At 46.6% G+C, this 24,086-nt stretch overlaps 1 protein-coding gene across 2 annotated transcripts; it reads left to right on the forward strand.

The window, feature by feature from the left end:
* Window positions 1–1,940: 1,940 nt before the first annotated feature.
* LOC124985107 (pancreatic lipase-related protein 2-like) lies at window positions 1,941–18,256 on the forward strand. Of its 2 annotated transcripts, none has more exons than XM_047553487.1 (12): window positions 1,941–1,992; window positions 2,475–2,629; window positions 4,101–4,223; window positions 5,063–5,197; window positions 5,859–5,970; window positions 7,347–7,466; window positions 8,631–8,750; window positions 11,039–11,157; window positions 13,076–13,205; window positions 14,700–14,811; window positions 15,682–15,849; window positions 18,144–18,256. In XM_047553487.1, exons 1-12 carry the CDS (start codon window positions 1,944–1,946, stop codon window positions 18,205–18,207), a joined length of 1,407 nt encoding a protein of 468 aa, XP_047409443.1. In that variant the 5' UTR covers window positions 1,941–1,943; the 3' UTR covers window positions 18,208–18,256. The 2 variants fall into 2 exon arrangements, with proteins under 2 accessions (XP_047409443.1, XP_047409442.1); XM_047553486.1 differs by having other exon boundaries at window positions 1,944–1,992; window positions 2,475–2,635.
* The last annotated feature ends 5,830 nt before the right edge of the window (window positions 18,257–24,086 follow it).

Consider the following 24,086-nt stretch of genomic DNA (forward strand, 5'->3'; position numbering starts at 1 on the left):
GTGACCCCAGGCAGGTATCCTCATCACTCTACTTCCTGCCTTGATAAGCCCACTGGAGATGGGAAGTCCATTCCTTAGCTGCCACCAACTCCACACATCGCTTGGGTCCAGCCTCATAAGTTTGAGAAGGAAGTTTCTCACGATGCACGCACACAGGCAAAGATTCACACACTCACACACACACACCACTCATCTCCACTTGAAAGCCTCAGGAAATTGCTGGCAATCTCTGTACTTCTGGGACTGATCAAAGGGCAGCCAGGGAATGTGCAGCACCCAGCCAACAGCTGTGTGTGACGTTGGCACCGAGGCACCGCCCTGGAAAACTGTTGGGCAGCATCTCCTAAAGCCAGCCTGTGCGTGTGCACCCCAGGACCCTTGCCATTTTCCCGGGGATAAGCCCAAAAGACATGAGAGCATGTGTTACTAAAAGCTGTCCTAGACTAAAATGAGCCTAGCTCCAAATAATAATAGCTCCAAACTGGAAAGATCCCACGTGTTCACACACAGTAGAATGGAAAAACACGCTGCAATCTTTTTCTTCAAAAAATGTATTTTACAGAAATATGTCAGTTCTGCACAGCAATAAAAAAAAGAACCAGTACTGATACGAATAACAACATGGATGACTCTCTAAAATGTCTTGTGTGAACAAATCAAAGCACTCGGGAGGTATCTCCATTTACATAAAATCCGAGGACAGGCAAAACTGGGGATAGGAACCAGGGTGCATATGGTGACGGGGCTGGTGGTAGAAGAGTCGTGACAGAAACTTTGGCTACTGGAAATCCTGATCCGGGACATATGCATGTATCGTCAATGCACACTGAACTGTAGTTAGGTTTGAAACTTAAGATCTGTGCACTTGGGTGTACCTGCATTAGATGCCAGTTTAAATCCAGGCAGGGCAGCACCTGGCTATTCACCCAGACCTTTCTCTTAACAGTGAGGGAAAGAAAACACCCCCACTGCTAATCTCCAGGTCAAAGTGCAACCAGCGCAGCTCACAAGCACTTTTAAAATAGCCTATGATTCCTAAAGGAGGCTGTGTGTGAACAGGGTTCGTTTTGTCCCTGTGAACATCCGTTTGCAGAACTATCTTCATTTTCCACACTGTCTAGGTTCACTGGGGCCAGGGGACTGCTCATCACCCACCCTGCCCCTCAAGTAGCCGAGGTGCGTGTCTTCAGGGACACACATTCCCACTCGGCAGCAAGTCCTCGGAGTCCATCCTTTCACAGTCTGGCAACAGCACTGGGGCAGAGAGAGGTGTCTGGGGTCCCTGCTGTCTGAAGGGAATTTGATTGAGGAGTCCCCACAGCCTGATGCTGCCCTGTTATTGCTTTGGAATAATCTTTGGCAACTGCACCTGTAAAATCAGATTGATGGAGCCCCTTCCCATCCCCTGAGTGGTGTCATGCTGTCCTCTGGTCCCGCTCCTTGCACGGCCCTCTCCCGGGTTGAGCTGGCTCTATGTGTTCATGATAACAGGTTCAAAGCGCCCGTGTGGGCCCTATCTACCCTGCCCTGGCCTTTCCCCAAAGGAGTCCAAAGGATAAAGCCTGGTTATAAAAAGCCACGGCCAACCTGCTGGGCGTGATTGGAAGTCCCGTGAAGCAGGGCGGCAAGGTAAGTCACAGTGCCACCTGGACAGGTGGCAAGCCAGGGTGGGTAGCAAGGGCCGCCAGGGGACAGGGCTCAGAGGGGGAGGCTGCTGCCAGGGAAGACCCTGAGTCCAGAGTCCCAGGGCAGCACCTGACTCCCTGTGCCTTGGGAGGCCTCACCGCAGTGTCCCCACACCACGGGAAGGGCCTGTGCACCCAGTCACTGGGCTCCACTCATTACCCTCCAGGGTATGCGCCCGGGTTCCTGCCCTGGCTGGGCTCTTCCCTGCCAGCCTCGCACCTGTGCCCACGGTGTGGTGTGTGTCTGTGTCTTTGCAGATGCTGCTCTCCTGGACCCTCGGCCTTCTCCTGCTGGCCACTGTCAGAGGTGAGGATGCTGTCACCATCCTCTGAGGAGGAAGTGATGGCCTATGCCAAGTGTCACGGAGATTTCAAGATGAATGAATAGCACCTCTGCTGCACAGCCCAGGGGCACTTGATCCATACTTGGTGTCCGATGATGCTGGATGTGGAAAGGGCCAGCTGGGGTCTTCCCGCACGAGGCAGTTTTAAGGCAGCAGGTTGCAGACTCGTGATTCCCCAGCCTGTCTGATGAGGGCCCCACTTCAGACCCTCTGCATCAGAACCTCTGAAGGAGGGCCAGGGGTGTGTACAAGTGACATACATGTTCACCCAGAGGGCCTGGTGGTTCTTACCTCCACAGAAGTTTGGGAGACGCAGACAGCAAAAATGAAGAGCCACCTTAGCCAGCCCTGGGATCCATCCTGGAGTCTCCCTGGGTGGGTGGACATGACATTGCTCCTTTCTAGAACCTCATGAGTGTCTTGTTTGTGGCTCTTCCTACCCCAGGGAAAGAGGTCTGCTACGAACCCTTTGGCTGCTTTTCCAATGAAAAACCTTGGGCGGGGACTCTTCAGCGGCCTTTAAAGATATTTCCCTGGTCCCCAGAGGACATTAGCACCAGTTTCCTTCTGTACACAAATGAAAACCAGGACAACTACCAAGTAAGAGTGGAGATGGAATAACAGCATGTGGGGGCAGAGGGGGAACCCCCACATGGTCATGTAGATTTCCAGAGCATAACTCAATTCACTGCCTTGGAACGTTCCAGAGGATACTGCCCACCCCCAATGTTAGAACTAGAGCCATCTTGGCTGTAGAGATCATAGATCCCAGAGTATATGATGAAATCATGGAACCTAACCTAAAAACACTCATTCACACACACACCGGTGCACAGACCTGCAGGGGCCACCCCAGCATGAGCACCTGTTCCCTGAAAAGCCAGGTGTATCCCAGCAACACCGGGCAGTGCAGATATAGAAGCCCCTTAGGGTTAGGTGTAAGAGGACATAAATACTTCTGAGGAGCTAGAAGGCAATCATAAAGTGGACAATTAACTACAGAAGAGAAAAGGTGACATCCCCTGGAGCAAACTTCTGTACCAGAAGGTCTGCCAAGTGGAATCAGGACAGGTTTGTTCCAGGTGATCAGAAGGGACCAGGAGACAGTTTCAAGGAAGACATTACTAAGAATTCAAGCAGCTCACAGTTCTGGTCCCTGATAGAGGTTAGAGAGCAGGTGTCTGTCTCTAGGTCCCTGAGGTCACCATTGTGGTATTCTACATGACACATTTCCCACTGGGTGACCCCAGCCTGGAATCTGTTTGGACCTGGTTGTTGAGCCACTTTTATTATGTGATCCTTCTGGTGTCTGGTCCTGGTGACTGGTGGAAGTGGGCCTTACCAGGCCCTTGGGCACTCAGGTGTCTTTCTGGAGTCTCCTGGTTCCACTGAGTCTACCACCCTCCAGCCTTCTGCTTCTGGCCAGGGGTTCTTCACTTTTCCTGTCCAGGGACCTCTTTGGCCACTGTGGGAAGACGAAGAACCCCTTCTCCGGACAATGTTTCTAAATACATAAAATATATTGGATGACAGAGAAAATCAGTTATATTGAAAAAGAGTTATCAGAACATTAAAAAATTTACAAATATGGAATGTACGTATTATAGGTGCTGCTTTTTTATCTCACTAAATAACAAGATCTGGGGGTTGATCTATTAACTATTATAATTTAAAATAGTAGTGAATTCTACTATCGTCACATTATAACAACTATAATGTGACATGAAAATGTCTGTGACTTCAACTGGGGCCAGAGTCACAGGTGTGGCTAATTCCACTGTGGTTTGCTGCCTGATCTCAAGATTAGCAGAAATATTAGATTTTGGTTGGAGGTTCATGAAGATTAGAAGCCCATGAACTTGGACTTTCTGAATCCTAGCCACAATCCCAGGTCAGGAACTTCTCCTAGGCCCACCTGGAGGCTTGTGATCTTGGACTCACTGTTGCCGCGCGCATGGGCCTTGCAGGCAGCAGCCCTGAGCTGTGATCTTGGACTCACCAGGACTGGCTGTGACGGGCCCACAGCTTGGAAAGACTTAACATCTGAATTCATCTTTTCTACCTAAACCAGCTGATCACTGCCGACCCAGACACCATTGATGCTTCAAACTTCCGACTGGACCGCAAGACGCGCTTCATTATCCACGGCTTCATAGACAAGGCGGAGGACAACTGGCCACCAGACATGTGCAAGGTAGGGGCCGCCTTCCTCACCTGGCCACGTCCTGGTGAGGCTGGTACCCCCCCACACACCTTTAAATTCTGCACTCCTGATGCCCCTAAGATGAGGAAAGGAAATACTCCAGAGAGAGAGGGGTCTTTTGTACAAACACCCAGGAAAACATGGTTACCTGGGGCATCCATTGCCAAGTTGTCACTACCCATCAATTTATAGTCACTATCTCTTCTGCAGCTGAAGAGACCCAGAGTCCAGTCAAAAAGTCTCAGAGGTGAAGGCCACACAAACCACCTGCTAGTCAAGTAGCCCACGCTTTGTCTTTGATGGTATATAAAACCCATGCATGACATTTAAAAAAAATGATTAAAATTTGCCCTGTAAAACCCTGCTATCCCATAGATGTTCTGAGATGACAGAATTGTTTTCTATTTGTGAGGTCCACATCCAGAGCCACTAGCTACTTGTGGTTATTGAGCCTTTGAAATGTGGCAGGTCCAACCTGGAACTGAATTGTAAATTTTATTGGGTAGTATTCATTTGTACCTGATCTAGTAAGTGACCTTCTGGACCTGACGGTGTCAATAACCATCTGAAAAATATTAAACAAGACACTTGCCCGTTTCAGGTCTCAGTTTCCACATCTGTTAAGCAGGGTGAGTAAATCCAGTTTATAGTGCTGCCCTGCAAGTCAAGTTAGGACACAACCAACCTGTAGGAGGGATATTAATATCTGACATCAAAGCGGGCCCTTGATGGACCTGGATTCATATCTCTGGGGTGTGCAACTTGGAACTGTTGATAAATTGGTGTCTCTCTCTCTTCTCTCTCTCTCTCCCCGCTCCCATCTTCTCCAGAAAATGTTTCAGGTGGAGGAGGTCAACTGCATCTGCGTGGATTGGAGGAAAGGGTCCCGCACCACGTACACACAAGCCGTGCACAACACTCGGGTCGTGGGGGCGGAGATCGCTTTCTTAGTACAAGTGCTTTCGGTAAAACCCTGTCTGGGCCCGTCCCACGGGTGGGGCCGAGCGAGGGCCGGGAAGCACCGCACTGCGCCCAGGGCAGCAGGGACCCGCAGGGAGGGCTGGAAGTCCAGGGACCCAGGTTCTCCGTCCCTTCCTTAAATTCCTCCCTTGCTAAAGACGCAACACCGCCTCGCTTCCTAGCTGCGGGGTCCAGGGAAAACGGACCTCAGTTTCCCCTTTCGAAATGCACACTTCCTTAAAGGCTATTCAGGGAACCCGCGGGGCGGCCCGGCAGTTCCAGCCGGGAAGATGAGTTTTCCCGCTCCTGCAGCCCCAGGAAGGCTCTTGACACCCGGCCCTGCGGCCACCGCTGCAGCCGAGGAGCCGGCTCCCACCCCCAAGCGCCCGCCACCCGGCCAGGGACTAGGACGGGGTTCCGCGGCGGCCACAGCTGGCACCGGCCGGCCGGGCGGAGGCGGCTGCAGTTGGCGCGGCGGCCGCTGGTCAGCACTGTTGCCGCGCGCACGGGCCTCGCAGGCAGCAGCCCTGAGCTGTCTCGCTGCCCGGGGCGGCGTCCCCCTGTCGCAGATCGTACTTCCCGAGTTTCCAGCTGGGTCTTATCCCTGCCCTATCCACGCTTCCCCACGCGGTCCTCGGGGTCCCCTGACGCGCACTCTCTCCGCAGACCCAGTTGGAGTACAGCCCTGAGGACGTGCATCTCATCGGTCACAGCCTGGGCGCGCACGTGTCCGGGGAGGCGGGCCGGAGGCTGGGGGGCCACATAGGCCGCATCACAGGTAGGGGTCAAGCGGGCCAACTGCGCAGCGAAACCTTGACCCATGCATTTCTCTTGGCAAAGGTCGCCCTTACTGGTCCTCTGCGAGCCACTTTAAGCGATGCTGTGGACTTAAATTTTAAAAATGATTGTCCAAGTGTCTTAACGTGTATTAGAAAAAGATTACAAGTTAATATGGATTGATAAAACAAGAAAAATATAAATAGTACATTAAACCAATGATTTCAGGGTTATTGCTAGAGTATGACAAAGTTGAAAAAAAAGTCGAGTTTTTTTTTTTTTTTTTTAAGTATACATCAGCTCCACAAACGTTCCTTAAATATTTTTGCTGTGTTTGGCACAGACAGAAAATGAAAGTAGGTAGCTGAGACTTGCCACATAGGAAGTGCTTAATAAAGAATGAATGAATGAATCACTAGGCAGAATAAATCTACCAAGAAAGACAGACATCAACAACTACTTATTTTGTGGAGCCAAATCAGTATGTAACTTGGGCAGTCAGTTTGATACAACTTTTGATGAGTGTCCCCTTTTGCTCAAGGCACTGTGGGAGACATCCAGAGAAGGATGACAGGATAATAGTTCATTATACAGAATTTTTCCAGTTACAAAGTCCTTTCTCTTAAACCTTTTCATGAGGTTTTCCCAATAACCCTGTAAGATAGATGTCCTTATTCCCACCTTCTGGATGACAGACATTTGACCTTGAGAAGAACCAGGGCAAGAATATAGGTCACTGTGTGCCACACGCCCCCACCCACCCTCTGCTTCTCTTTGAAGATGAACTGGGCCCAGACTCTGCTTCAGGAAAACCACATTCCAGTTCAGGAAGCAGAAAACCAAGGGGGCAAATAAAATTCAAAGCAGAATTAATAAGTTCAAAATAATCCAGTGACTGGAAGGGGCCAAGAAAGGAGAGGGTGTTGGAGCTGGGTCTTGGAGAAGAAAGATTTAAATGAAGGAAGAGCATGGGAAGGACACAGCAGACCGGGGAACTCATGAGATAAGACACAAAAGCTTATCAGTGTGGGATCTCAGGAACTGGGAGTTGCTGGGTGAGGCCAGGGAACACACAGTCTCCGAGCAATGGCCAAGGGATAACGTGTGAGGAAAACAGGAAAAGGGAAATGAGGAACACCAGGCCCGCCCAGCCCTCTCAGAGGCAGGCACTGGAGATTTCCAGTTGTTCTTCAGCAGGCAGTGTCCCCACTCACGGCCTTTCCCTTCCAGCCTTTCCCAAGCAGACCAGGAGCTACAGACCCAGTCGGCTGAACCATAGCCACTGGGGTTTTGCCCAACTCCTCACGTCAGTTGGTGGGTGCTGGGTGTAGATTCTGGTCCTTGTCAGAGTGCAGCCTGTCTACGTCTCCTTTCCAGGGCTGGATCCAGCAGAGCCATGCTTCCAGGGCACACCTGAGGAGGTTCGGCTGGACCCATCAGACGCCATGTTTGTGGATGTGATTCACACAGACATTGCTCCTATAGTTCCTTTCCTGGGTGAGTTCCTCAGTCCCTCTCCCTGGTGACCAGCACTATGACTGACGACATTGAGTCCGGGCAGTCCCCAGTATACACACGAACTTTTCAAAATGGTTAACTATAGGAAAGGTTGGAGTGTCAACCAGTTGAAATGGGAGCCAGCCACAAATGAGCTGCCCGCACAGGACTAGTGGTATCAGCTTGTAGCCCTTCTGTGGTCTACACAGGTTGACACTCAATCTTTGAACCCTGTGTCATTCCCCAATCCACCAGGATCCAAAATGGCAAATGTATTTATTTTTGACACTTGACCTGTCCCTACAATTTACAAAGTTAATTTTTGAATTTTTTTTTCTTTTCTCAAAGCTTTGGTTATGACTTGTTCTCCTGGAGACTGTAGACATATATATTCCTTTAATTCTTCTAAAATCAGCATTTTTTCCAACATATGTAACGGTTCATGAAACTTGCCAATATAGGTTATGTTTTTAATGGTGACATTGATGTTGACGATGATACCATCACTTAATTAATATCTACCACATGCTGCGCTAGATGTTGTATAGTAGCAGCTCATTAATCCTATAACATCCCTAAAGTGGATATTATCCCCATTTTATGACTGAGGAAATGAGACTCGACGAGGTTAAGTAATTGCCCAAGATCACAAAGTCTGTAAATAGAAGTGGGATTTGCTCACAGGTCTGTGTGCCTCTGAAGCCAGAGTGACCCCCATGGTACCATGGCTCTCAGTAGAACAATATACTATTATGTGGTCTCAGCACTTCAATGTAGAAACCAAATTTTTAAAATAAGTAAAGAAAAACAACTCATACTTAATATGTGCCTATTGGATGCTTAATGGCCTCAGGGAATATTGGTATTGTCGGGGCCTCCGCAAGACAAACAGTCACACATAAAAATGTATGTGTGCAACTCCCCCAGAGCCCACCTCCCCCCTCATCTCACTTCCTGGGCGCTCTCCTCCCTCCCCATCCTGCCAAGCTCCGTCTCAGATCTTTCTGCAGAGCTGGAGGTAGAGAATTTACCCAGAAGGCTGTGCTGAGGAGAGAATTTACCCAGGAGGCTCTCACTCTTGTCAGAATGAGTTGAACATCTCACTATGGCCATGACCTAACTTTGGTACCACTGCCCCGTTCGCCTCTGCTTCACACGTTTCAGGTTTTGGAATGAGTCAAAAGGTGGGCCATCTGGATTTCTTTCCAAATGGAGGAAGGCAAATGCCTGGATGTCAGAAAAATATCCTTTCAACCATCATTGATATAGATGGACTGTGGCAAGGTATGTTAAGGAAAGAGGTAAGGCGGCGACTGCTGTATTGGGGTAAGGGGGGATGTGTGGGTCCGGCCCCCACAATGCTGAATTGGCCACCCTTGTGGCATGCTTGCTCTGTCAGGTGCTTTCACAACAACGCCAGAGACACTTACTCTCGTCAACCCCATTTTACAGATGCAGAAACTGGGAATCAGAAGGGTCACCTAGCTTGTCCAAGGTCACCCCATATTAAGCCCATTTTCTGACTGCAGAGCCTGGCTTTCATCCAGCCCATGGCCTCTCCCCCAGTTGTCAGGATGCTGGGACAAGGGCTGGACGGGCACATTGGCAGACACCGATCCTACCTTCTGCACCTGCTCCTTGAAGAGCCACGGAGCGTAAGCAAAGATCTGGAAGCCTTGACTTTCTCCTTGGTGCTCTCAGGTCCTAGGAGTAGAGGCGTACTGAGCTGACAAAAAGAGCAGGGATGTGCTCTGTGGATTTGGGCTGGGGGGCACAGGGGAGGCCTGGAGGTCTGGGGACCCCTGGTGGATCCTGGCAATCCCCTGTGTTCATCTAGGAAGGCAAAATCCCCACCCCTAACATCAGGTGACCTCCCATGTCCTGACCTTTGGCTATTCCTCTGGTCCCTCCCCAGAGCCCAGGCTTCACTTTTCTCCCTGAAAGAGGAGGCTCTGGGTCTGTAATCTATTTGTCTTTATTTTTCTGAACTAGAAGTTCCCCACAGCTAAGAACTATTTCTCAGGCACCCAGATACTCCAGTACCCGTTCAGGGCCCAGGCCAAAGTGTACATTGAACACACTTTGTTAAATGGCATTAATCTTGTGTGGCATTTTAATATTCTATGTGCTTAATGTCAAAGAGCAGAGTCAATAAAGCGACAGCCAGCCTCCCCTGGCAAATCAACGGAGCTTTTCAGCTCTCAGCTCCGCACCAGGTAACTCTTAGGAAGACGTGGCCATTCCACTCTCCCTGAAGGAGCCCTAGAGTCACAATAATAGCTGCCCCCTCCCAGAAATGACGAGCAGGGCACACATAATAGGAAGGAGCCCAGGTTTAATTAAAGAGGCAATTTAGAGTGAACAAGCCCATGAGCGCTAGAGTGTGTTTCTATTGTACGGAACTCGAGTCACCCAGGCGCTGGGCCCTGGGAACAATTAAATCCACTTTCTCCTCTATTATGGGTCCCCGGGCAGCAATTTTGGATGAAAGAAACAATTAAGTTTAAAGCAGGTTCTGTTGTCTGGCGAGGAGTATTGGCCTGGGTGCTGGGCACTGGGGATTGGCTGGCTCGGCTGGAGGGCACTGGGCAATGGGCAGGGCTGGGACCTGCGAGAGTGAAGCCACCCTGGCACAAAGGGGATGTGCCTTCCAAGGGGCGGTGCATAAAGTCCACCAGACCCCCAAGAATGGTCCCCAGTTGTGTCCAGGGTCACCGTGGTACTCCATGGGAAGTATTATACTGAGTCGCTGGAGAAAGAAATATCAATTTTCCAAACAAGAGGAGTTTGGTTTAAAAAAAAAAAAAAAGGTGGTAAATAAAATGCCATGAAAGAATGACTGGAGTCTCCTCGTGCTCAGCATCGCAAAGATGGGGGCAGCTTAGCCTGAGCAATTAGACACCGACAAGGCGGGCTCGAGGGAAAGGTGTCAGTGTGGTCCAGCATCCTCACGTGTGGCCCCGGATGCACGTTACAGCAGTGTGAATGGCCCTCGTGGGGATGGCTACAATGGGAGTGCACTGTGATCATTGAAGCAGGCAAAGATTTTCACGTACAAGTCAAGATTCTCAGGAAAAATCAGAAGACCCAGCAATCCAGGTCTTTAACTTGTAGCAACCAGCTGGGCTGTGTGGACTCCCTTGAAAGCTATTATCTTCTCTGCATGTGTCTCTGTCTCCTGTCTCTGTCTGTCTGTCTGTCTCTCTCGCTCTCTCTCTGCCCCGTCTTTCTCTCTCTTTATATATATAAATATTCATACTGTTTCCATGTCTCTTTCTCTCTCTCTCCCTGAATTTTTCTGCCCTCTCCGTCTCTGTCTCTGCCTGCCCACCCTTACCTGGTCCCAACCTCCTCATTCATGTTACATTCCAGCCCCAGAGCACTGGACACATGTGCCTGTTAGGACTTGTCACTCTTCAATGCTTGCCCGGTCCTAGCTTATGCCCCAAAATGCTGAGGCGCGCCCCCACCCATCCATGCAACATGGAGGGAGGCGCAAGGCCTGCAGCGTGGTATGGTCCACGCGTCAAAGGTCAAAGGCCTCCTCCAGCTCCGGGTCTCTGCTTTCTCAGGAACCAAAAACTTTGCAGCCTGCAATCACCTGAGAAGCCACAAGTATTATGAGAGTAGCATCCTCAACCCCGATGGCTTCCTGGGCTACCCCTGTGCTTCCTACGAAGAGTTCCAGGAGGTAAGGCACCCAGGGCCTGGGAAGATGGCCGTGGCTCTGGTGTAGATTTCGTTCCTGTGACTTAGAACAGAACAAGGAGATGTATGTAACTCCACCCCCAGGGGCGGAAATCATGGAAGTGCCCAGGTTTCCAAAACCTTTCTCCTAGGGGGCAGAGCAGGCTGCAGGGCAGACACACAGCTGGCTGTACTGGGCCCTCTCGGGGCCTCCAGCTTTCCATTTGGGACAATCTCCAATCTGCACAGAGGTTGAAGAAGGGCACAGGAAGGCCTGGTACACCTGTCACCTAGACACATCAATTGTTAGCATTGTGTGTGGTGGAGGGGGTATTCTTTTTTCCTAAATGATGGGTAAGTAAATTAAAGATATTAGGACACTTTGCTTGTAAATATGTCAACATTCATCTACTAAGAGCATCATCATCCTCCTAAAGAACAACATTCAAGAAATTTAACTCTGATACAGGAAGAGCTTCTAATATATAATCCATATCCAAACTTCTTTAGTTATCCAAAGAATGTCCTCCAGAACTGTACCTCCCTCCCTCCCTCTCTCCTTTCCTTACTCTCTCCTTCCTTTCTTCCTTCCCTCCCTCCCTCCCTCCCTCCCTTCCTTCCTTCCTCAGCCTTTCTTTTCCTTCCTTTTCTTGCGTCTAATTTATTGCCTCGTCTCTACAGATTCTTTTAATCTGGAAGTTTCTCATTTTTCCTGGTCTCCCAGGACTTGGACAGTTATGACAACTCCAAACCAAGTGTTTGGTAGAATATCCCACACTCTGAAATTGTTTATTTCTTTGTGATTCAGCAGGTGATATTAGGTCCTTCTCAGTGTACACAATCAAAGGCATTTGTTAATGGAACTGTGCTTGATGATGTGAATTTGGATTACTTGGTTAAGGTGGTGTTTTCCAGATTTCTGTATTATGAAAGTACTATTTCCCTTAAATAATCTATTAGGTGATATTGTTTCCCAACAATAAACCCAACAGAAGTTTTGGGTTTCTATGGAGAATCCTCGCCTAAATCAATGACTACATTGCAGGTTGTAAAACTCATATTTTAAAATATATTTTCTCAAAGATAAAAATAAAATGTGCATAAAGTTAAGTCTTTTTTCCTTTCAAAACTGATTTTGATCTTGACATGGTGAGATGAACTATGACCAAAAGGACCTCCTGTCTGATCCCCGAGGTCAGTCAGTGTCCCATGAGCAGTCCTGGTGGGTGGTTACTGCTGGGGCACAGGTAGCCACAGGGCTTCTTGTAACTGTCTTATGCTTTCCAAATCACAAAGTCACTCTGTACACTCTGAATTTTGGATGCAATATGAGGCCAAACAAAAGAACATTGGTGCTGTGACACAAAGTACTCACCTGATTTGAAGGCCTACTTAATGAACTTGGGGGAGTACTACACGGGGACGAATTAGTCGGGAGAAATAACTCACATTAAAAATGAAAATGAGCAAGGGTCTTTGCTTCCTCTTTCCTTCTAAAATAAATTGCCGTCTTTCCCATTCACTTCTCCCTCGAGGATTGTCTTGCATTCCCCCTTTCGGACTTCACTGCTTCCCATACATGACTTGTCTTGAAGCTACACTCTCAGTTTTCAAGAGTTTACACTCTGCTGGGTGCTGTGCAGGCCTAGCACAGTCCTATGCACAGTCCTGAGGATGGATGCATGGGTGCATGGGAATGTGGGTGCATGGGTAGAAAGATGCATGCTTGTGCGGATTAGTGGGATGGAAGAGTAGATGGACGCATGGAAGCATAGAAGGGTGAATGAGAGGATGGGAAAGAGATGGACAGGTGTAGGTGTCCAGAGCTGTAAGAACAGATAGTTATAGATGAGAAAGTGAGTTCATTGGTAGAGTGAATGAGGTAAAAACCTAGTACTAACAGATAATTTTTTCCCCATTAGAATGGCTGTTTCCCTTGTCCATCTGGAGGATGTCCCAAAATGGGGCACTATGCTGACCAATTTAAGGGGAAAACCAATGCTGTGGAGCAAACCTTTTTTCTGAATACAGGAGATAGTGGTGACTTTACCCGTAAGTTTCCCTTTTCCTGAGTTAAAAATTCTTGCAGAAAAATTTTAAAAGGTGTACCAACCATATTGGTCACGACTCATGGTAGCCATTGGCAGAAACCCAGACACAGCCGCAACCAGCTGCAGCTGTATTGTAAGGACAGGAGAATGGCACTTGTCTTGCGTCTTATGCTCACCCTTTAACAATAATCCCCAAAAAGCTGCTGAGCACAGGGTAGTGAGTGGCCCCAGCCAGTTCCCATGTCCACACACCCATGTGGCAGGAAGGCTGCATCTATTAACAAAAGAAGCAGGCAACGTGAGGCAATGTCATTTTAAGTGAAGAAGTCACAGTAGTGACACTTGTCAAACTGGTCTCCGGACACACACACACACACTGTTGTGCCGTGTTTTTGTTTGCCCAGCTTCTCATTAAAAGGAATAAGATGATAAAAATATCAAGACTAATTTTGTATAAATAATATCATATAATGCCTGGAAAGAAGAACCTTATTTTCCAAGGCAGTTTGAAATTTAAAAAATAATAACATAGCACTTTATAAAACACTTTTCATATAGAACATTTCATGCAATCCTATATTTGCCACAAATACTAGCTTGACAGTGTCTGTAAAGTCTTATATGCTTATACCTTCAGCCCAAACACCTGATTCTCAGAATGCACCACAGTGCAAAAGAATTATTCAAAGGTGCTCACTGTAGCATTGTTTGTTAATAACAAAAGATTGAGGGGACATTCTCAGTGTCCACAAGTTGAAAAATAACAAATTGCTATAGATTAAATGTTACATATAGCCATTAAGAAGAAGGATAGAGTTCTATGTACTGAAGAGAGAAAACCTGTAAGTCCTGTGCGGTAAAAAAGCAAACAGCAAAACAACATTAGTCCACTTGGCTGCAACAGAATACTGCAGACCAAATGGTTTAGGAACAATAGAAATTGACTTCTCACAGTCCTGGAGGCTGGAAGTTCAAGATCAGCATCCAATATGGTCAGGTTCTGGTGCACACTGCTGGCTTCTTGTATTCTCCTTCACGGTGTAAAGGGGACAAGAGACTTTTCTAGAGTCCTTTTTATAAGGACCCTAATCACACTCAGGAGGGCTCCACTATCATGACCAAATTATCTCCCAAAGTTCCCGTCTCCTAATGTTATCATGTCAGGTGTTAGAATTTCATATGAATTTGGGGGACACAAACATTGAGTCCATTGCCTCATTAGTCAGGGTACACAGGTGCAGTGACAGATTGCCCTTCGTTCTGGAGGGCACGTGCTTTCCTCTGCTGAACTCTAGTACTTACCGCCCTCTGAGTCTCCACACTCCAACTAGAATCTGAATTCCTGGACCCCAACTCCACCTAAGGAAGCCGTTAGTCACAGTACCCTTGGGCTCTCGCTCGTGGGGGATTCAGGACTTGATGGATTCATTTGCTTCTCTTGGGTCCTTGTTTCAACAAGATAAGTTTCTTGACCTGACTGCATTTCTTTGGACAGGTTGGAGATACAAGGTAACAGTCACACTGTCTGGACGGAAGAAAGTGAGTGGGTACATCAGGGTCGCTCTGTATGGAAGTAACGGAAACTCAGAACAGCATGAGGTGTTCAAGTAAGTTCTGCAGGAAAGTGAAAAATGGTCATACATTTCATAATAGATTACACATAAAAGATTGGAAATAAACTGTATAAGTCCAGGTATCTATCCTATAGAACCATTGAATTCTAGACCATCCGAGCTAGAAGGAAGTCTTTACATCTAGCTCAATCCCCCCATATAGAACAGTGAGGCCCGGAGAGAGGAGATTCATTATTTAAAATGAATCATGTGCTAACTTTTGTTGGAATATCAATCGCCTGATTGGGTTTTATGAATATGAAATTCTCGTTGAGCCAGGTATATCTATGTGACAACTCTTCTCCAACACATGCTCTGCCCCTGCCCCAAATATGCATGAAGTCCAGGGACACCGGTTTGTTGCTCTGGAGGCCTTGGCTCTTGGTTTATACTGGATAAATGAGGACCTTAGTAAATAGGTGTTGAACGCATGCATAACCTATGTGTTAAAGTCAACTTCTGTTTTTGCACTGACTTTTAAAACTCAGCATGTGAGTTAAACTTCTTTGACAACCTTTTGGGCTATGTATGACATGTTGACAGTGTCTAGCTGAACCACATGCATCTTTAAACAAAAGACACTGCATCAGCTGTCTTGTAGCAAACTTATAGATTATGCCTCCAAATATTCATTTCTCTCTAGGAAAAAACTAAAATAATGGAAATCCGAAGTCCAATCTTTTTAAAAAGAGCAAATTTCAAAAACATGTGTGTTTTGGGGCCACCCCAGGATATGCATGAAGTCATCCTAATTGTTTGCAGAAAACTAATGACAGCAGCTATTATTTGGAGAAATAATAGATTTCTATTGTCCTATATATTCATACATCAAGCTGATGAGACATTTTATCTCTGTATTTCCAGGGGATCCCTCAAACCAGATGCAATCCACGTGCGTGACATTGATGTTAAACTCAATGTTGGAGAAATCCAGAAGGTTAAGTTTCTCTGGAACAACAACGTGATAAATCTTTCCCAGCCCACACTGGGGGCTTCCCAAATCACAGTGCAAAGTGGTGAAGATGGAACTGAGTACGTATCTTTTATTCCATCTAAGTCTGATTATTTCTATTTAAGTATCACTCTGTCTATGCAGTCTATCCATCTATCCAATCACCCATCTACCCATCCTTGTACATATCTACCTATATTTGTCTATCTGTTCCTCTGTTTTTGTCCTATACATCCACTTAGTTACCATCGACCCAGAATCCAGCCATCCCTTAATCTTCCCATCCATCCATTAATCTACTCATCTTTTCATCTCAACTCTCCATCTATCCACCTGATTTACTTTGAAAAATCAAATGCACTTTCCTTAGGCAATATTCAATTTGGCAGGAGCAAGGCACTTATTTCAAGGCATAATTTCAAGAAATAGGCAAATACGAAACTGTTTCTTCTCCAACGTTAAGGAGAACCTCCAGAAGTACTTGGAGGGGCTCTCTGGTCATTTTCAGCTGGTGCAGTTATTAATGTAAATTGATTTGTTTGGGAACGATGGCATGGGAGGGGTATAGACGGTGCTGGGAATCTGGCTCACAGAGGCCTGCTTTGTCATTCTGAAGGGACAGCTCATACCTGGCAGGAGTTGGGAGAGGGCATAACTACTTTGGAAATCTAGGAAGAAGGATCCCTTGAAAGGGGATCCTTAGGAAACAATGGGCTTCTGAGACTGAGGGCCATGTCAGTGTCCCCCCTCGACTGCTTGCCCTTTACGATGAGGAAAGTGAGATTTGGAGAGAAAAGTAACTTATCTAAGGTCACAACACAAAGGCTTTAAGGGAAAATATTGGACTTCAAAATGTTTTTGAAAACACACACACCAAGACCGAGCTCAGGACTGACTTGCCGGCTGCAAGACTGGCAACAGTCCTGGTTCCTCCGCATGTGGTCAGGGGGCTCCCGCGTGATGGCTGGGTGTCATTATTTGGCGCGTCACTGCTTTGAATACTTAAGTGCAGAACAAGTTTGGGGCATGACGAGGACCAGGACACGGGTCTTCCGCTGCCATCGGCGCTCTTTTCACTGAGCCCCTCGGCTCACTCAGCGGATGGGAGCTGAGGAGTCCTTGATTCTGGCCTTCGATGCTCTGTGGAAGGCTCTGGATGTCACCGTGGTTAGATGGGGCGGCATCATTACGTACAATCTAGTCACACGCCATACACCCAGACACCACAGTCCCCACCTCACGTAAAGCTCCCTCGCCGAGGAGTCACATCCTGAAGCTGAGCCCTGCGGCAGGGCTGGCTTGGCCACATCCTTCTCCTTTAGCCAAAGACTCCTACGGGGAGGAGGGGGTAAAGTGCCCTGCACCTGGTGGCTTTTGGCGATCTCCAACCTGATCAGCTTCCACTGCCCCAAACCTGATAACCTTCCACGGTATTTTTTAAGAACAATGTCTTCGAGATGTGATTTCCATACCATACAAAACACAAACGCCCGTTTAAAGTGTACAATTCAGTGACTTTTGCTATATTCAGAGTTGTGCCCCCATTGCCACTGTCCATTTTAGGACATTTTCATCATCCCCAAAAGAAACCCATACCCTGAGCCATCATCCCTCGGTCTGCACATCCCTCTTCCCAGCCCTAGATGTCCACTACACTGCTTTCTGTCCCTGTGGACATTTCATATAAATGGATATGTGTTCCTTTGTGATTGGCTTCTGTCACTTAGCATGTTGTGTTCAAGGTTCATCCAGGTACATGAATCAGTACCTCATTCCTTTTCAGTGCCCAATAATATTCTAGTGTGTGGATATAGAGCTTTTTATTTGTCCATGTATCAGTGGATGGACATTTGGACTATTTCTACTTTGGGAGAATCATGAATAGTGCTGCCATGGATATTCACATACGAGTTCTTGGGCACCTCTGCTCTCATTCTCTTGGGGATAGACCTAGATGTGGAGTGTCTGGGTCCTGCAGTAACTTTGTTTAACCCTTAGAGGAATGGCCAGACTGTTTCCATATCTTACATTTCCAGCAGCAGTGTCGGAAGGTCGTCTATGAACTGGATGGGGATGTCCCTCCAGGCTGGTGGCTGGGTCACTGCTGGCACCTGAAACTCATTGCTAGGCCAAAACAGCAGGCCAGCTCAGTGACAGACTTTGGTTTGACATGGCTGGGTCGCTTTTGGCGAGTTAAAAGCCCACAGGAAGAGGAAAGTGTTCATCGAGCAGGGTTTGTGGTCAGGACCACTTGGATCCTGCCTGGTGTGGCAGAGCTGCCCAGCCAGAGGGAGCTGAATCTGGGGTCAGTTAAGTGCAGAGTGGCATTCACACCAGCCAAAGAGCCTCACGCTGTGGCCGTTCCCCTCCACAGGTATCATTTCTGCAGCAGCGACACTGTGGATGAAGACGTCTTACAAACTCTCTACCCTTGCTGAAAGCGTGATATGGTTCCTGTCTCTTTGTGGTAATAAATTCTCTAATGCACTTCTCCTGAGGCTGAGTATTATTTTGATGTGCTCCATATTCTGGGGTCACAGTTTGGAAACAATTATTAGGACTGGAACCAAGCTTACCACAGGCAACAAACACCTGGAACATTCTACCTACCCAACTGGTCACCTCTGCCTTTTGGGGCACTGGTGCCGCCTGTGCTAATGTATCTTGTTTCCTTAGACAGTGAAAATTTCCTGTTTGGAAAGGACATCGTGGCTTCCACATGTTACCCATCTAGTTGTTAACATCCTATGGATAGAGACCCCACATAAGAGCAGTGTTACTCAAAACTACCATGTGTGGCCTGTGTTACTCAAAACTACCATGATTTAGGTTAAAATCCACCCATGATGTGAAGGCAGATCTTTAAAAAAAAAAAAAGTTACCATTCAAATGATACAGAAGAGTGTTCTGATAAAAGCTATCTCTGTCCACTCTTGCCTGCAAGTGTCGGTTCTTTCCACAGACAACCTGGATTTTTTTTTTCCAGAAATATCCTCCATCTACGTATGCATGGATCTCGCCCGTCTCAGTCACCGCCCACCCTTCTGTCCAGCATGGGCAGCAGCATACTGTACATGCCGTTACCCTGCTTGAGTGATTCACTAACAACAAACTGGGTATTGTTCTCTCCTAGTACAGAAACAGCCTCCTTTCTTTAGAGGGCTTTGTAGATTCCTCTGAGAGAGACACACGGGGTATATGGTGGGACCCACTGATGGCCACCTAAGTGTTTTCCAAATTTCCTTACTACTAATATTCATGCAATAATGTGTTTTTATGATATTTCCTACTTTATCCATATTTATCCAATAAATATTTAGGATATACTCACTTTGATCAATATTGCCAAAATGCCCTCTGTAGCAATTGCATCAACGGACTCTCCAAAAATGTGGTAGTTGAACTATGTGAAGTTGCCAACTTCACTATGCTAGATATATTACACATGTGTAATATATATATATGTATATATATGTGTGTAATATATATGTATATATATGTAATATATCAAGCATTGACAATGACATGTGGTTCGTTTTAATGTGAGAGTGGTTCATGCCCTCAATAACGTGCTATGTTGTCAAATCTTTGGCCAACTTGATAGGTAAAGTGCTTTGCCTTAAATTGCAATTTTTATTTATTGTGACTAAGGGTAAACATCTTTAAGTGTTTAATGACTCTTAATACTTATTTCTCTGTGAATTGACCCAATTCTTTGTTAATTTTAGGCATCTTTTTAATATTATTTTTACTTTAAAGAGCCCCTTTCATATTAAGAGAAATGAAATGCTTTGGTGTATACAGATATTTTCCCCAATGTAGCCTTTGGCCTGGGAGAAAATGGGAAGCCAATGGAAAGGTCTCAGACTGGTTGATCCCTGGCTGGCCTGAACTCCAGCTGGTACTTGGAGGGTGCTACAGGGTCCTGTGACCCCAGTGGCTGTCCATAAGGCTCTGACTGCCTGAACTCAGCCTGGTCAGGTCAGGAGAGGCAGCCAGGCCCAGTGTCCAGCTTGCTTTCTGGAGCTAGATACCAGCCTCCAGCCTGCCTGGTCTTTCTCCAAGGTGGTGCACAGTTTTGGGACACTTGGCACCTCCTCAGGGCAGAGCTGCTGGGTCCCAGGCAGTGTGTGGCCATCCCAGCCTGGGCTCCTGTCCATGAGCTTCTTCCTGTTTGCCCCCAGCAGAACTGCCGAGTCCAACTGGGGCCCCAGTGGATAAATGAGCTGGTGCCAGGTAGAGTATCATTCCTGAGGCCTGTGGGCATGAGGTCCAGGGGATACCTGGTGGGCCCAGGTGGGAGTAGTCACTGTTAAATTCTTGGAATCCAGAAAAGGCCTCTTTTAGCAGATTCCAAGCAATGGCTGGTACATGAAGAGAACTGCAGGTGATTCATCCCCTGAGATTCAGAGAATGGGGATAAAAGGAGTTTGCTGTTCCCTCTCAGGGAGGCCACCAATCCAAAATGAAATGAAAGTGCTTTATAAAACTCAGTATCTTGGGCTTTTTGGCTAATTCTCCTCCTTCCTTTTTCTTTTCTTGGTATTTTCTAACTTCTTTCTTTTGAAGTCATGTACAGCATTTAAAATCTTAGCCTTGTGCATAAAAGAGGCCCTTGTCTGAGACCTACTAAAAAGTTCTAGATCTCAAAACAACCACAAAGCACAAGACAGAAATTCTCAGGCCTAGCTACATCTTAGAATCACCGTGGAGCTTTAAAAGAAAACCCCATGTCCAGGTGATACCCTGGGCTAATCATTATGTTTGGGCTGCAGCACCAACATTTTTAAAGCTCTTGGAAGACATAAAGCCAAGAGTGGGGCACACTGGTACATTTTCTTCTCAGGGTTTATAATGACACTTCCTTTCCCTCCTCCTGCCAAGTCTCATGGTATGTATAGGGCTTAAACACTCAGCTCCACCGTCAGGCCCAGCTGGCCTTGAATGACAGCTTCGTCTCTTTCTACCAATACTACCTGGGCTGGCTAATTAACTCCTCTGACCTCAGCACTTACTCAAGAGTAATAGTAGCCTTGCCACACAGGGAAACTAGTAGGATTAAATAGATAAGCCATGCCAAGCAGGTACCTCAGCACCTAGCGCATGAGTGACCAATCAATGAAGCAGGGAGGGCCGGTCTTCCCAAATTATTCTTAACGAAGACAAAATTATAGTTCACGTAAGGTCTCAGAGAAGTATTTGAGGTGGATACAATGAAAGACAAGCACTCAGAATACGTAAAGATAAGGATAACTCAATAGAAAAATGGACAAAGGACAAGAGCAGGTAATCCATGCTGAGGATGTCATAGTCTGTTCGTGTTACTATAAGAAAATACCTGATGCTGGGTAATGTACAAAGAAAAAAGGTTTACATGGCTCACCATTCTTGGGGCCAGAAAGTCCAAATGGCATGGAACTGACATCTGGCAATGGTTCCCCGGCTGCCTCACAACATGGCAGGTAAGCAAATACATGCAGAAGCACAGGTGTGAGAACCAGGAAAGCAAAACTCACTTTATAACAACTCCTTCTCATGAATACTAATCCAGTCCCAAGAGACCTGACCCACTCCCAGGAGAGGACATTGATCCCTGGTGCCCCAGAGGCCAGCTCACGTTTCAGTAGGCCCCACCTCTTCAAGACCCGTCACTTCTCAACATCACCACACTGGGACCAGGCTTCTGGCATGAGAACCTTAGGGCGCAAACCACATCCCAAGCATCGAAGGAGAAAGTTAAGCTACAAATGTTTGAGACTCAACCTCACCAATAACCAGAGGAATACAAATGAATCCTAGCAAATAACATTCACATCCATCAGAGTACCCAAAATATAACTTTAGCAAAGTGAAAGAACGCAGTGGGGTCCATTCCTGCTAACAAGGGCAGAGCCCCGGATGTTCTCTTGAGGAGAAAGGCAAGGGTCAGGAGGATACCCTAGGACACAGAAATGACGAGGACGTGGTTTTTATTCAGAAAACGACGACTGCTCACCACAGGGGTGGTTCAAAATACCGGAACACCACCCAGAAGATCCTGGAGAAGCTTCTAGATGGCCGCTGACGTCACGTTTCTTTTTCATTACAGAAGGAAGTGAAGTAAATGCGGTGAGAGAGTCATCTTTTCTGATCCTAAGGGGTTAGTTTGTCAGTTGTTTTCTAGTTTTAATTTTTTATGGAAATTTAAGAGAAAAGGGAGGGAGAGAGGCATTGACTGATTCGGGGCAACTGGGAGCCCACGTGAATTAGGATCGCGGTGTCTGGGAGCTCAGGACGCGTGGGGCAGGAGGAAGGTGATGGGTGGCTTTCCTGCCCCGGGGTGGTGCTGCATCTGTGTTTGTTCAAATGCTGATTTATCTGCCTCCATTCCAAGGCGTGCAGTAAGCACCTCTCTCCTCTCAAAGACGTGTGTCTGTCCCAGCAAGCCGTCCCTCTTCACTTCCTGACCTCTTGCCACTTGTCCCCAGTGTCACACTGTTGTCCCCGTACCAAGTGCCAGTACCGATGACGAGGCCCTGGGTAGCACCCTGCTGGACCAGCCGAGAGCACCGTGGTGCAGACAGCTTTATTTCAGAGCACTCACCTTCCCAGACACAAGCCCCATAATTCCGTAAGATTTTCCTGAATCGCGACCTTAACAGGAACAAAGGTGAGATAAAGAGTCATCCAGCCCATCTTTTCCGCCTCCACAGGGAGAAAACATGAATACTTTACAAAGCCATTTCATAAAATGTGATGTTAAATGAATAACAAATTACTTTCTCTTTTACTAGCTTTTAATGCTAATAGTGCCATTTTTTCCTGACCTTCAGAAATATGAGATGTTTTAAATGACAACATAAAAGAATTCTTGTTTGAAAACTTTAGATGGCATATTATGACTTATAAGTATAGTGTGAGCCAGCTTCGCCCATTTCAGCGTTCCATTTGTATCTAGCTGGTATATATTTCAGTTGACATTTATTGTTCTCCTGCATACGTGTCAAATTCCTTAATGATGACTCTGACAAAGGCCTGGTGCTCGGGATATATAAATTACATTCACTACCATATAATCAGTGTTATCTATTAGAATGCTATTTGTGACAAATCATGTTCAAAATAAAAATTGTATTGATTTTTCTGTTATTTTAATATTGTGCCGCTCGCAGCAAGCCTTTGATTGAATCTTAAACACTTTAATGCTCTATTTTTGTTTGAGGCAGATCAGAGATGGAGTTTGTACTATTCACAAAGCTAAAACAATTTATGAAACAACAAAATCAAATTTCAAAAAGCATCTTTATTCTCAAGCCCAGGGAATAAATTTGGTAAAACTATCGTGATGGGGATGCGGCTTGACAACGAAAGCCACGCGCACCCGTTTAATTTCTATGCATCCATTTTCATCTAAATTAGATTTTAACTTTAATGCAGGGTATGAAAAGCCTCTCCCAGGCCTTTGTCTCCCCTTCTCTCTCAAGCCCCTGCAGGTTTTCTCCCAGTTAATACGAGCTCCACATCATCCTTTGTCCCCAACTCTCTTGGCAAGGGGTTTGGGCAGCCTTCTCAGGGTTCTGGCTGCAGAATATTCTGTTTCTGGGATCCTCCAAGGGGGTCCCACTCTGGGGGTGGTGGTGACCTGCTCAACTCAGATTGCCCACCAAATAAATCACAGCTAGATTCTGGCTAGCACCATGTTCTTGGTTTATTTTGTGGTTTAGAACAGGAGCTGGTGAATTAGGGTCCACGGGTCACTTATTCTTTTTATGCCCCCACACCCTGCAAAGAATGAACTTCACATTTTTTAGTAGTTTGTTTTTTTCCATATTTTTGTTGGTGCATCATCATTATTCAGAATTTCTCCCTCCCCTTGATCCTTCTCCTCTACTCTTACTGGTCTCCCTTCTATTTTCATGAGATTCCCATCTCCACCTTTATTTTCCTTTTTTTCTCTCTAGCTTCCACATATGAGAGAAAACATGACCATTGACTTCCTGTAAGTTTGACTTATTTCACTTAACATATTGCTCAAGTTTCATCCATTTTCCTACAAATGACATAATTGCTTTTTTTTTTTTTTTTTTTTTTTTGGTACTGGGGATTGAACTCAGGGGCACTTGACCACTGAGCAACATCCCAGTCCTATTTTGTGTTTTTTTTAGAGACAAGGTCTCACTGAGTTGCTTAGCTCCTCACCATTGCTAAGGTTAGCTTTGAACTTGCGATCCTCCAGTCTTAGCCTCCCTAGCCACTGGGATTACAAGAGTGTGTCACTGTGCCTGGTCCATAATTGCATTCTTTATGGCTATGAATACCATATTTTCTTTATCCATTC

Source organism: Sciurus carolinensis, chromosome 5, assembly GCF_902686445.1.
Source record: "Sciurus carolinensis chromosome 5, mSciCar1.2, whole genome shotgun sequence".
Lineage (NCBI taxonomy): Eukaryota > Metazoa > Chordata > Mammalia > Rodentia > Sciuridae > Sciurus > Sciurus carolinensis.

Bases quoted from the DNA above. Each gene is read 5' to 3' on its own strand.
- LOC124985107 (XM_047553486.1), top strand. From the start codon at position 1,944: ATGCTGCTCTCCTGGACCCTCGGCCTTCTCCTGCTGGCCACTGTCAGA. The intron at 1,993-2,474 runs GTGAGGATGCTG...TTCCTACCCCAG, and splicing joins CCTGCTGGCCACTGTCAGAG to GGAAAGAGGTCTGCTACGAA. The intron at 4,224-5,062 runs GTAGGGGCCGCC...CATCTTCTCCAG, and splicing joins GGCCACCAGACATGTGCAAG to AAAATGTTTCAGGTGGAGGA.